The sequence below is a fragment of the Sphaeramia orbicularis genome, chromosome 3, assembly GCF_902148855.1.
Source record: "Sphaeramia orbicularis chromosome 3, fSphaOr1.1, whole genome shotgun sequence".
Lineage (NCBI taxonomy): Eukaryota > Metazoa > Chordata > Actinopteri > Kurtiformes > Apogonidae > Sphaeramia > Sphaeramia orbicularis.
Window position 1 is genome coordinate 58,792,391 of NC_043959.1, and position 14,606 is coordinate 58,806,996.

The 14,606-nt window shown below is 34.9% G+C and overlaps 1 protein-coding gene across 1 annotated transcript in view; it reads right to left on the reverse strand.

Annotated features, from left to right (window-relative positions):
* Positions 1–14,397, reverse strand: part of LOC115411119 (angiotensin-converting enzyme 2-like) — a 34,946-nt gene extending 20,549 nt beyond the window's left edge. Inside the window, 10 exon segments of the mRNA XM_030123071.1 lie at positions 794–947; positions 950–965; positions 2,893–2,939; positions 2,942–2,989; positions 6,622–6,727; positions 6,812–6,927; positions 11,953–12,096; positions 13,709–13,802; positions 13,943–14,101; positions 14,209–14,397. Coding sequence (XP_029978931.1) covers positions 794–947; positions 950–965; positions 2,893–2,939; positions 2,942–2,989; positions 6,622–6,727; positions 6,812–6,927; positions 11,953–12,096; positions 13,709–13,802; positions 13,943–14,101; positions 14,209–14,397 — 1,073 coding nt within the window.
* Positions 14,398–14,606: the final 209 nt, after the last annotated feature.

Genomic DNA, 14,606 nt, shown 5'->3' on the forward strand with positions numbered 1-14,606 from the left:
ACTAGTATTAGAGTATGATAGAATGTGAGAAAACATCAAATTAGCAGCATTAAAATGTTTATATTTAATAGTTTTCACACCGTATATCAGTAAATGCATGTTTCTTTGCCTTTTAAATTTAACACATAGTGTCCAGCTGAGTGGACATTTTTGTAACTCCATGAAAAATAGGTTGATGGAAAAAAATTAAATTGCATTGTTTTCTGTTTTTGTTTTTGTTTTTTTCATGCCTAAAGAGGAATAAAAACACTCAGGAAAAAAAAAAAAATCTTGATTAAGGTTCTCATGAATTGTGCATGAAAGGGTTAAATAACTAGGAGAATATTATTAACATTCCACATATTTCTCTTAAGACATTTCAGAAATTCACATTTTTTGTCAAAGGCTAGTTTGTAAATGTAAAAGTTTTTGATCCATTTTACTTTTTTACACTAAAACAAAGAGACAAATTTACAGTTTTCAGTATTTATAGGTTATTATGTTAGTATTTTACTGGTCTGATCCACTTAGACTGAAATGACCTAAAATTATTTTAACATCCTTGATTGTTAATATCTTCAGTGTAATTTTTGCATTTCACAAATTCATCCCATGGGCCGGAGTGGACCCTTTGGCGGGCCAGATTTGGCCCCCGGGCCACATGTTTGGCACCTGTGATTTAGATGGATTGATAGGATTAGTGGATCAACAGGTATTAAACAGTCTAGATCAGTAGATGGTTCTGGTTGCCGGGGGCTGCTTTGGTCTTTATGGGTTAAACAATAATTATGCAACAATAACAAAAACGGTTTACCTAAAGTCCAGTCTGTTTCCCATGTCCCAGGCTGTGGGGTGACAGACCACCTTGCGTCCGTCCTCAGGTTTCACAAACATGGAGTTATTCCAGAAGTTATCAAACATCTCATACAGACCAACAGACATGAAGAACTTCTCTGCTTCTTCAAAAAGCGACGCTCAGTCCATCCCTGAAATCCGAAGGTGGCATTAACCATTAAAGATTAAACTATTTTTTGCAGTGACTTGATTATTTTCTCTCCATTCAAAATTAGCTAGGTAGTCATTCACCATTTATTATAATATTATAATCTGCTGTTACACATTTTCAGTGAAAATCATGTATTTTCCTATACTAATTTCGTGACCATGTAAATATTCACAAAACATCAGATTAAAGATTCAAAGTTTAACCCTAAAGACCCAATGCTACTTTGTGTCAATTCCCTAACGATTTTTTTTCTCAATATTTAACCTTTATTAAGTGATTTATCGCCATTTATTACAATATTATCCTCTGGTTTTTTTGCATTTTTTCGGTAAGATCATGTATTTTCCTATATTTATTCACCAATCCTGTAGATATTCATAAAAGCTCAGATTAAAGTTGATTGATATTATATCAGAAATAGAGAAAACTAAAGAAATGTTACGTTTTCAGCAAAATCTATCAATAACTCAACATAAACCCAGTGTGTCCATCCACTGTCATTGATCCAACACCATGGGTTTTACTGGTGAATCAATGTTGTAGAAGATGACGGTGTTTTCCACGTTCACTACGGAGCCTCTGAACGTCCAAATGGGTCATATCTGATGACCCTGAAAAGATGAAGAACTGCATTTTATATCAATTATTTACATGTATTGAGAGGATTAATGAATCAACAGCTACACTGGTCTACATTTTTTTAGAATTGATTTGCTTCAGAGATTAAATGTGCTAAATGTTACGCATTTTAATAAGATTAATTGGAAAATAAATGACAAAAGTGCCGGTTTGCTGAGTTTTCAAGGTATATGATAAAGTGTTTTTACACACATATACTGGTTTGTGTACATTTATATAAGCTTTTTATAAATCTTTCACTAAATAGAACCTGTAAAGTGAATGTATTCTAATGTGCAGACAGTGTTTTGAAGAAGATCTTGTAGCTCTGAGACAAATATTCCTTTGGAGTCAAACCCATTCTCTCGTTAATTCTTGAATTTCACATTTTGACTCAAGGCTGTATCTTGGAAGTTCAGCCAACCAGCATTTTGACTTGATTTTTCTTATCAGTGACTCTCATGTGGTAAAATTTCATTACTTTTATTCTGGAAGCATTTTCCTTGTAGACCAGTGGTATTAAACAGTTTACAGGGGTTGGACAAAATAATGGAAACACCTTAAAAAATCAACAAAATATAATTAATATGGTGTAGGTCCGCCTTTTGCGGCAATTACAGCCTCAATTCTCCGAGGTATTGATTCATACAACTTGTGAATTGTTTCCAAAGGAATTTTAAAGCCATTCTTCAGTTAGAATACCCTCCAACTCTTTTAGAGACGATGGCGGTGGAAATCGACGTCTTACTTGAATCTCTAAAACTGACCATAAATGCTCAATAATGTTGAGGTCTGGGACTGTGCCGGCCTATACGAGATGCTCAACTTCATATAGAATGTTCCTCATGCCATTCTTTAACAATTCTAGCTGTAGGATTGGGGCATATATCCTGAGGTGAAGGTGTTCCATTATTTTGTCCAACCTATGTAGATCAATACATGGTTTAGGTCGCAGTGGCTGTTTGGGTCTTTATGGGTTAAAACATGACGCGAGAAAAAAGCTACGAAAAAGTAACATCATCTGCCATTTATCCAAACTCCATGGGTTTTACTGGTGAATCAGTTTTGCAAAACATGGACAGTGCTTCCACAGTCACTACGGAGTCTCTGGAACGTCCAATCTGATGATGATGAAAGCTGAGAAACTGCATTTTCCCGAATTATTCAATGTATTGATGGGATTCGTGGTTCAAACATTTACCTAAGCATTTTAGATGGGTACACCGCTTAAGGTCCGGTCTTTGAGGGTTAAACCAGTTTTAGTTTCAGAATAACAGAAATGACTGTACCTTTTTCACCATGGTTTCACTGACATCAATAGGAGGTTTGTTAGGTAGGGGATCGACAGAGGGTAGAGGTTGGTCCAGAATCTTCCCCACATGTCACCTGAATAATCAATACAAAAGGTACAACAGTCTTCACTTTGCACTTCATACAATATCGTATTTCCAAACACAGTAACATGCATTAGAGCACAGGTGTCAAACATGCGGCCCGGGGGCCAAAACCGGCCCACCAAGGGTCCAATTTGGCCCCTGGGATGAATTTGTGAAATGCAGAAATTACACTGAAGATATTAACAATCAAGGATGTTTGAATCATTTTAAGTCAATTCAATCTCAAGTGGGTCAGACCAGTAAAATACTATCATAATAACCTATAAATAATGAAAAGTACAAATTTTGTCTCTTTGTTGTAGTGTAAAAAAAAAAAAAAAAAGAAAAATTACACAAAAATTTTTACATTTACAGACTAGCCTTTTGCAAAAAAAAGGGAATAACCTGAAATTTCTTAAGAGAAGTCTGTGGAATTTATCAATATTCTGCCTGTTACTAAATGTTTTGTGTATTTGCAGATCCACTGTGATCTGTACGTTGTAATGCATACGTATAAATGATACACTGAGGCGTTAATATTGTTAAAATTGCACTTATTTTTCTGAAGAATTTGCAGGTTCATATTTGTTCACGTTATGTTCAAGTACGGTTTGTAGATGTAAACATTTTCATTACGGAATTGACTTTTTTTAACTCAAAAACAGAGAAAAAAACTTTAGAGTTGACATTATTTCTAAGTTCTTATCCTATATTTATATTATTTTACTGGTCCGGCCCACTTATATCATATTAGGCTGTATGTGGCCCCTGAACTAAAATGAGTTTGACACCCCTGCATTAGAGAGTTGTATGATCTGAGAGTGGAAGCAGAGTTTAGACAGTAGCATGTTCTTCTGCCACCTCTGACACATTTCAGCAAAAGACATAATTTCAGCTGCACTTCATATTATTGTTTTCATATTAGAATTGTGTATTTATACATTTATTTCTTTGGTCACTTTGGGTTGCAGAAACTGATCGTATAAAATGTTGATATAATGTCTTCCTACCTTAACAAAATGAACAGGTCATTAGGTTTGTATGTTACAGGTGATGGTTTTAACATGTGGAGGGCATAACAAACAGCCTGCAATATGAATAGTCTGTTCCTCGCTAAAAACCTTTTAACTGAAAAGAATAACATTGCATAAGAACTGAGATTGTGCTCATTTTCCTCATGTTAAATAAATGAACAAACGAAGCAACAAAATGAACAAATCTGCACAAAAGTTGAATAAAATGATCAAATGAACCCAAAAAATCAATGAAATTAACACCAAATGGGCATAAGATAATCACAGAAATGAACAAAAAAAACACAAAGTGAACAAGAAACGAACAAAACTGAGCAAAATAACCAACAAGATCATTAACAAAAAGTACACAAATTAACAAATCATAAATAAATGAATAATAAATAAAATGACCAAAAGGAAATGAATTAAGTAGTGTTTAAAAGTAAATAAAATGATCGACAAAAGGAAACAAAAAATGAAGAAAATAAGTAATACAATGCCAAAGGTAAAACAATCTTGTAATCTGAATCTTTTGGTAGATGTTTGTTTCATATTTTATCCTCATTTTTCTCTGAAATAACTTGAAGCAGAGCAGAAATACGGTCAAAAATACATTTGTATGTAAACGTGACTTTACTCGGGTTGAATTCACTCATTTCATTCAAAATCTAAACATGGGACGTCATCTGAGGCTACGTTTAGATGGTAACAATCTGAACCGAAAACGCAAAAGTGGCATTGCGTTCTCACTTTTAATTCTGCGTTTGGACGTGTGTTTTAGGGGGAAAATCTGCATCCAGAGAAACGCGCAAAAGTGTGTGAAATGTTTAATTTATTGATGAAGTATGCATGCCAGGTGGGTAGACGGCATCACCACCACCAAGACCGAGCGCCTGTGTAGAACCTTTTTAATTCTCTTCCTGTTGTTGTTTTCCTGAACTTGTGATGTAAACTCTATGAGACGAGAATCCCTTTAGACCAGGGGTGTCAAACATGTGCCAAAGGGTCCAATCCAGCCCGCGGGATGAATTAGTGAAACACAAAAATTACACTGAAGATATTCACATCAGAATGTCAAAATAATTTTAGGTCAGTTCCATCTAAAGTGGGTCAGGCCAGTACAATACTATCATACTAAACTATAAACAATGAAAGCCACAATTTTTCTCTTTATTCTAGTGTAAAAAAAAAAAGTTAAATTACAAAAATGTTCACATTTACATACTAGCCTTTTACAAAAAATGTGGAAAAACCTGAACAAATATGAACAATCTGAAATGTCTTCAGAGAATTAAGAGTAATTGTACCATTATTCTGTCGTTTATTAAATGTTTTGTGTATTTGTAGATCCACTGTGATCTGTACATGGTAATGAACATGTGAAAATGAGAAGCTGAGGCCAAATAATGGCATAAATTGTTAAAATAGCCCTTTTTTTCTTTATAAATTTCATTTTGGTCATGGTTGTTCATGTCTTTCCACATTTTTTTTAAAGAATAGTTTGTAGATGTGAAAATTTTGATAATATAATTTTACTTTTTTCACACTAAAACATAGAAAGTGACGTACAAATTTTGGAATTGATATTATTTATGTATTATTATGTTATTATTTTAACCCTTTCATGCACAAATTATGAGAACCTTAATCAAAATTTTTTCCTGAGTGTTTTTATTCCTCTTTAGGCATGAAAAAAACAATGCGATTGAAAATTTTCTTCTGAAGAATAAATAAATAATAATAAAAAAAAACATTAAAAAAAATAATGAAAAAAAATTCTTATGAACCTATTTTTCATGAAGTTGCAAAAATGTCCACTCAGCTGGACACCACACGTTTAATTTTTGATGCACAGAAACATGTATTTACTGATAAATTGTGTGAAAACTATGGGGAGGGCTTGTGATTCTGGGGGTTTATGCTCAGGAGAGATCTACATAATGTTACCAATTCATGTCAGAAAAGATATGTAGTGTCTTAAAACTTTAATAAAGCTGTGTGTAAAAAAAAAAAAAAAAAAAAAAAGAACAACAACGAAAAGAACAACAAAATCCATGAATATACGGGAAAACAGCTGTAGAATAGTTGTCCACTGTAGTGAGCAGTATACATGAAAGGGTTAATGATGCAGCCCACTGCAGGTCATACTGGGCTGTATGTGGCCCCTGAACTAACATGAGTTTGACACCCCTGCTTTAGACGGTGACATGAGAGTGGAGCATTTTTAAGATTTCCACAGTGGAAGGTGGTTTCACTTTTTTGCGTTTTCATCTCCCAAAATCCGTCTAAACAAAAGACACATTTGATAAAATATTTTGTCGTTTCCACCCCAGAGCGTTGTCATGTAACTGGGCCTCACTGGGTGGGACATGGAGACCAGGGATAAAAGCGTTGTGCAGTCTCGGACATTTTTACTCTACAAAGTAGTTTTTTCTTGCCTCGTTCTATTTTCTTCTCCTGTAATTCACTTCAGAATGACTTCAGTTCAGTGGATACCTCATCATGTTTCTGTGTCTGAATCTTGACTAATATTAAATCTCATTACAGCTCAAACACATGAAAAGAGTCTAAAATGGAATAATGACAATAAGATCAGAAACTCTGATGACCTCCATGGTTCACATACCGAGCAGGTGGGCGGGCAGGGGTCCTTGTGGGTCAATGTGTCCACCGTAGACCTTCATCAGCTGGGCCCTGACATAAGCATGCAGCTCCTTGTACAGAGGCAGGATCTGCAAAAAAAACATACATTACTACTGTGAACAGTTTTCCACAGTCTGTAATAAAAGCCTCTACTCCTTGGATATTAGACGAACCTGTTTGTATAATGAACGGACGTCTGTCATTAGCTCTTCTCTGGTGTAACTGTACGGAATCGGCTCCTCGATGGTCTCGTAGTTATATCTCCAGTACGCTCCATAGTCCTCAAATCCTGCATGTGACAGCAGAGGAACACACATTTTACACAATGTTGTCATTTTAGTTCTTTAGTTTTAACAGGAAAATGTCCTCTTGATCACATCATTGCTTGTATTAGATTATAGGACATGTGCATTGTGACATTTATATTTAATGAGTGGTAACCAGAGGGCGTTGTTATTTTTCCATCAGTTGCTTCTGTCCACTCTGTGATTCTGCAGTGCAGTGTGACTGGTCCATAGGAGTACAGAGGAACCATGACATTAAAATAAATAGTTGTTCTTCCCCACTTTAAACCCTTTAACTCCTCATGTGACACATTGAAAACCTGGTAAAGAAATTAAAGCTTAAACTGGGCTTTTACTTTCGAAACAAGTTGTTTTTCTTTTGATGTACAAAAGCACCTTGTCACTGCCACTTTTTTTATCAGTGTTAGATTATGGAGATGTACTTTATATGAACACATCGTCTAAGTATCTTCAAATGACTGACACAGTCTATCATGCTGCTCTGAGGTTTATTACTAATTCTAAAACCATGACACATCATCATGACTTGTATTCCAGAGTGGGCTGGCCTGCCCTGTCCACCAGGAGGCTGGGACACTGGTGTACCTTCATTTATAAGGCCATACTTGGACTACTGCCTTCCTATATCTGTAGTTTAATTACGAGAAGAAGTGTTGATTCTTATTGTCTGTGATCGAATGAGCATTTGTTCCTCTTTGTGCCATTCGCCCGTACAGAGCTGGTAAAACGGCATTTGTGTACTCTGCTCCGTCCACATGGAATATGTTGCTAAAAGACTGGAAACTGTCTGAACTGATCTCCCTGAATGCTTTTAAATCCAAACTCAAAGTGCTGGAGAACAACTGAATGACTTGCACGTGTTTTTCACAGGTTGATTTGCCTTGTAAATTATTGTTTGTTGTAACTGTATGAGGTAATTGTATGTTGTAACTACACTGAACAAAAATATAAATGCACCACTTTTGTTTTTGCTCCCATTTTTCATGAGCTGAACTCAAAGATCTAAAACTTTTTCTATGTACACAAAAGGCCTATTTCTCTCAAATATTGTTCATAAATTTGTCTAAATCTGTGTTAGTGAGCACTTCTCCTTTGTCCTTGCTGAGATAATCCATCCACCTCACAGGTGTGGCATATCAAGATGCTGATTAGACAGCAGGATTATTGCACAGGTGTGACTTAGGCTGGCCACAATAAAAGGCCACTCTAAAATGTGCACTTTTACTGTATTGGGTGGTCCAGGGGGGTCAGAAAACCAGTCAGTATTTGGTGTGACCACCATTTTCCTCGCACAGTCTTCTTCATGAATTCTCTGAAACAGCTTTGGAGATGGCTTATGGTAGAGAAATGAACATTCAATTCACAGGCAGAAGCTCTGGTGGAGATTCCTGAAGTCAGCATGACCAGTGCATATTCCCTCAAAACTTGTGACATCTGTGGTATTGTGCTGTGTGATAAAACTGCACATTTTGGAGTGGCCTTTTATTGTGGCCAGCCTAAGGCACACCTGTGCAAAAATCCTGCTGTCTAATCAGTATCTTGATCTGCCACACCTGTGAGGTGGATGGATTATCTCAGCAAAGAAGAAGTGTTCACTAACACAAATTTAGACAGATTTGTGAGCAATATTTGAGAGAAATAAACCTTGTGTGTACACAGAAAAAGTTTTAGATCTTTCAGTTCAGCTCAAGAAAAATGGGAGCAAAAACAAAAGTAGTGCATTTATATTTTTGTTCAGTATATGTGTTGTGTTTTGTGCTGTCTCTTGGTCAGGACTCCCTTGAAAAAGAGGCTCTTAATCTCAATAAGATCTTTTTCCTGGTTAAATAAAGGTTGAATAAAAATTAAAATAAAATAAATGTGTCTGTGGTGACCGTTCTGTATGTTTAATTAAATATAAATATTCATAAAAATTCAACTGTTTGCTCAATAGTTAAAATTTCAAAACATGCTGATAGAATAGACCTTGTGCTTTGAGCATGCTCAGGGCGCCCCCTGTTGCCTGTGGAATGGTGGGTAAAACACAAAGAAGTGAGTGAGACCGAAGTTATGAAAATAGATATTTTGAGCTTTTTTTTTTTTTTTTTTTTAAACACAGTTTTCCTTGTCATATTTAGTTTTTACTGTTGTTTGCAGTATTGTCTCGATTTTTCTTCTTTTTTTTCTGCTTTTTTAAGTTTTAACTGTGTAACTGCTTTCTGGAGTTCAACCAGGTGTCAGAAAGCAGCTGGACCGATTTAGAAAAAAAAGAGCCATAAAACAAAAACTACTGGGGCAAAATCCAAATACTTGTTGTTCAGTGTGTTCCAGTTCATGGTTTATGTTCAACATCCTAAATCCCTTATCTATGCACATTCTGAGGGCCTTTTTTAGTAAAAACCTGTCAAACTTAAAGTCCTCTCTTTGTCTGTTTTCTGTTCTTCCACCTGTTTTGACCCTAAAACACACAGTAAAACAAAACCACTGAAGAAAAGGAACACAAACACATACTCACAGCAGCTTTTATCACACTGAAACGGGCGACAATTAAAACAACAAAAACTGCCTGTTTCATTGAAATAACGTCTCAGAGGTTAAAGGGTTAATTGTAAATATTTTAAATAATACATTTAAAATTTTAACTGGCAAAAATGCATCTGAAATAAAGACATGCTTTAAATATTATGATATAATACTAGTCCTCTGTCCTGTGGTCCACACTAACATTGATTAAGTTGATTCTAACTGTATTTACTTTACTTTATTTCTATGAAAATATGTTTATTTCCTGTTCGCTGGGCATCATCCAAAAGAGTGTGCATGTGTCTCCTGTAGACTGTATAAAATTATTGGAAGGGGAAGTTGTGTCATCACTCATTGGTTTCTGAACTGCCGTTTCGAAACCAGTTTCAAAATCACCTTCGCTTTTTTGGAACAGGAAGTGACTGTATTGGACAAAAGTGGCAGAATAACAATACCCTATGGGGTCAGAAGTGAAATAATGCTATGCAGTAACATACTGACTCAATAAAAGGACATATTTTGTGTAATATTTAGTAACAAAGTTGTTTTACAGTTGTGTTTGTGGACTCTATTAACCATAACTTTAATAGTGCTGTTTATCAGGGGAACAAAGGTCTTAAAATAGCTAAAAATAAGGCTCTGAATGTCAGACTCATGGGAGAAAATTGAGATATAAATTTAAAGTTGAGATCACTTCTTAGAGGGTTCAGATGAAACAGGTAAGACCAGATGTTCTGGAAAACATCAGCACTGACTTTTTACAGGAGGCCAATGTAAGTCTGTGGAAGCCAGGGACTTTGGAGCCAGTTCTAGTGGATGTCAGGGGCATTACAGCTTTATATCCTCATGGTCCTAAGGTCTTCACCCTTTGGTGTATCCTGAAGTGTTTGTTGAGCAGGTGAATTAAAGCTGTACTCTTTATTGGAAGATTAAAAAACCACCATGGATCAATAACCCCTGCACCTGTAGCCAAATAAAAGGATTTTATTTTATTTTATTTTATTTTATTTTGTTTTGTTTTATTTTATTTTATTTTATTTGTTTTGTTTTATTTTATTTTGTTTTATTTTATTTTATTTTATTTTATTTTGTTTTATTTTATTTTATTTTGTTTTATTTTATTTTATTTTATTTTATTTTATTTTATTTTATTTTATGTGGTTAGATGATTTACTCATTTTCCAAGTAACTGTGAGTAAGATATAAATGCTTTTAGCAGAAAACTAACTTTTGTCCTGTTCAGCTCTGGATTTCACATTACTTCTTACCAGTCACTACTGCTTCTGTCTGACTATTATTAAAACGGTAACATTTTCTATAGTAAAATTCCATAACATTTTCCGCAGCCCAGACGAAGAGGGAGGTTTTTGGTTTTTAATTCCCTCTGGTCCCATATTTCACCAGTATTCCCAGTCTTACAAATGGAGGTTAAATGGCAAAAAAGCTACTTTATAGTTTATGACCTTTTATTGTTGGTTCTACTGTTATCTCTTAAAATAACTCAATCTAGCGTGAACTTTTAGCTCCAATTCCATAAAATCCAGTGGAAAGATTAGACCATGAACTTTGAACACAGACGGTGTGCAACCTGAACAGCTACTGTCCATGCTCCACTGCTTCTATATGGTGTCGTAGATAATCCCAGATACACAAAACAGGCTGCACAAAATCAAAGAACACACTGACGTTTAGGGCACGTGAAGCACAGAGAGGGTTTAACATTATTGACAAGGTTAAAAAAAAGACCATGTCAAATAAAAACGACACCACTGCAAAAGTCAAGTTCTTCCAAAGTACAAACTGGTTACCACAAAATTTAAAGATCTACAACAAAATGCATTAAAATAAGTAAGCTTCTCAAATTTCAAAAGTATATTAGTTTATATATTTCTCCAAAATCTATTTAGGTTCCCTGAGACATCTTTTTGAATGAAAATCTAGATTTACTGAAATAATTTTAGTCTGTATTATATTGTATTTATTTCATGAAATAACTACAATTTTTTTGCTATTAAAGTGTCATAAAACTTAAAATGTCAAGTTTAGTTTAATGAAAATATTATTTTAAAAAATTTGCAAAATTTATTTTAAAAATTTAGTGAGCCAAATAGATATATTTACACACTAAACTCTACACTTTTTTGGGGGGGGACTTAAATTGACGCCAACATTATTCATAAATGATATGATTTTAACTGGTTTCTGGTGACAAAACGGTGTAAACTCTACATAAGTAATAAATGAATATAGATTTCGTAAAAATTTTCATTTTCTGGGTAAAATAATTGAAGATCTACATGTCATGCTTCATCTTATACACTTCATCTGTTTATTTAATGCTGTTTTTATGATGTTTATATTATTTTACTTTTATTTTTTGAATGAACCTGCATCCTGTGATTTGTGTGATTTTGGTTTATGTGAATTTTGTACATGAGGTGCAGAATTTTTAGCATTATATACCTTGCATGCATTTTTATGTTTTTTTTTTTTTTTTCAATAATTACCGTTCAGTTTGGAAGCCTCATTCTTCAGGTCTACGTAGTCTTCGTACAGAGGCCTCATCCTCTTGCCCACCTCTTTCCTCCAGCCTTCCCACACATGTAGACGCTCTGAGTAGTCTCTGCTGTTAGCCATTACATGCTCCAGTCCTGTAAGCACAAATATCACACATAATATCATGAAAAAATAAACTTCAATTAAAATAAAATGCACTTTCAACACAAAGGCAAAAAATGGAAAAAACAAGGAGTGATACTGGTTTTAACCCTTGTGTGGTGTTCAGGTTTTTGTTAGTCAGCCAGTGTTCGTGGGTCTGCTGGACCCGCTGCATTTGTGGGTTTTGAATTCAACATTATCAAACAACTTTATGCAAAAATACTCAACAGATGTTGACTTCATCCCAATTACAAGCAATATAAAAAGCAGTATATATTTAATATTTGCCTTTTGCCTTTATTAGATGACATTTATGAATTAAAGTGCTAATTGTTTTCACTTTTCTTTTTTTTTTTTTTCTAAAATGTAATATAATCAAGATATGAGAGGAAAAAAATTCATAAACAAATAATTACTCATCATTTTTCTTTTAATAAAAAATGGAAAAGGGTCCCACAGACCCAAACACCATACAAGGGTTAAAGATAGATAGATAGATAGATAGATAGATAGATAGATAGATAGATAGATAGATAGATAGATAGATAGATAGATAGATAGATAGATAGATAGATAGATAGATAGATAGATAGATAGATAGATAGATAGAACGATAGATAGATAGATAGATAGATAGAACGATAGATAGAACGATAGATAGAACGATAGATAGAACGATAGATAGATAGATAGATAGATAGATAGATAGATAGATAGATAGATAGATAGATAGATAGATAGATAGATAGATAGATAGATAGATAGATAGAACGATAGATAGAACGATAAACGATAGAACGATAGAACGATAGATAGAACGATAGATAGAACGATAGATAGAACGATCGATAGAACGATAGAACGATAGATAGAACGATAAACGATAGAACGATAGAACGATAGAACGATAGAACGATAGATAGATAGATAGATAGATAGATAGATAGATAGATAGATAGATAGATAGATAGATAGATAGATAGATAGATAGATAGATAGATAGATAGATAGAACGATCGATAGAACGATCGATAGAACGATAGAACGATCGATAGAACGATAGAACGATAGAACGATAGATAGAACGATAGATAGAACGATAGATAGATAGAACGATAGAACGATAGAACGATAGATAGATAGATAGATAGATAGATAGATAGATAGATAGATAGATAGATAGATAGATAGATAGATAGATAGATAGATAGATAGATAGATAGATAGATAGATAGATAGATAGATAGATAGATAGATAGATAGGTGGGTGGGTGGGTGGGTGGGTGGGTGGGTGGGTGGATGGATGGATGGATGGATGGATAGATAGATAGATAGATAGATAGATAGATAGATAGATAGATAGATAGATAGATAGATAGATAGATAGATAGATAGATAGATAGATAGATAGATAGATAGATAGATAGATAGATAGATAGATAGATAGATAGATAGATAGATAGATAGATAGATAGATAGATAGATAGATAGATAGATAGATAGATAGATAGTAGAGCCATGTCTTTCTTCTGTCTGTGTTATCAGTTGTAGGTTCAGATGCAGCAGCAGACGTCTGTACTTATGGAACTCCTGCTCATACTCTACCTGGCTCTAACGTCTGGCAGTTGAGCTCATCGTCCTTCAGACACACTGTGGCTGTGCTGTAGATCGTACTCATATCACTCAGAATTTTACTCAGCTACAAGTGGGGCAAAAAACAAAAAAACACAGGTATGAAATGACACAATTCATGACAAAAAATCACAGGACAATCTTTGTCTTTTTGTAACTTCAGATATACTGTATATGTCGACTTTTATGTTATTTGAAGTGTCTTACGTGCTCTGCTTTATCTGAGGATAAGACACCAGAGCCTTTGTCTTGCAGGGAGATGAGCTGTAATTTGATTTCTCTATCCTTAATCAGATCAATGGAAAAGTTCCCAGAGTCCTCTGAGACCTGGCTGTAGTAATTGCTCCATATTTTCCCCTGTTCTGACTGAAAAGAGTTAAAAAAAAAAAAAAAAAGACACATCAAGTCACATGATTCAGTTACCACAACTTCAGAAACTTGAACCAGAGGATGTTTTTTTTCCACATGCTTACCACTTTGTCGGAGTTCTCCTTGGTGATGTTGGTGTTGTAGGCCCAGGATGCCAGCGAGTACTGGTACATAAGGTCAGAGGCCCGCTCATCGAATGCCGCCAGGAATTCCTTCGCCCTCGTCTCCTCATCTGACTGAACACAAACAGCAGCGGACAGAGCCAACAACGCTACAAAGATCCCACCACGCATCTCGACGGCTCCAGTAACATCCACCCTCACTGAGACGGACAGACGCTCTACGCCGTTTTACTGTTACCTTCTCCACTGCCTTGGACTTTGGACAGAGCCATAACTGAGGGTGTATCTGAGTTTTCATTTACAGATAGGATGTACGGAGGAACAGTGAATGTGACTGGGCTGTCATCACAAACAAGGGAGTGCAAGTTTTACTCTGATAA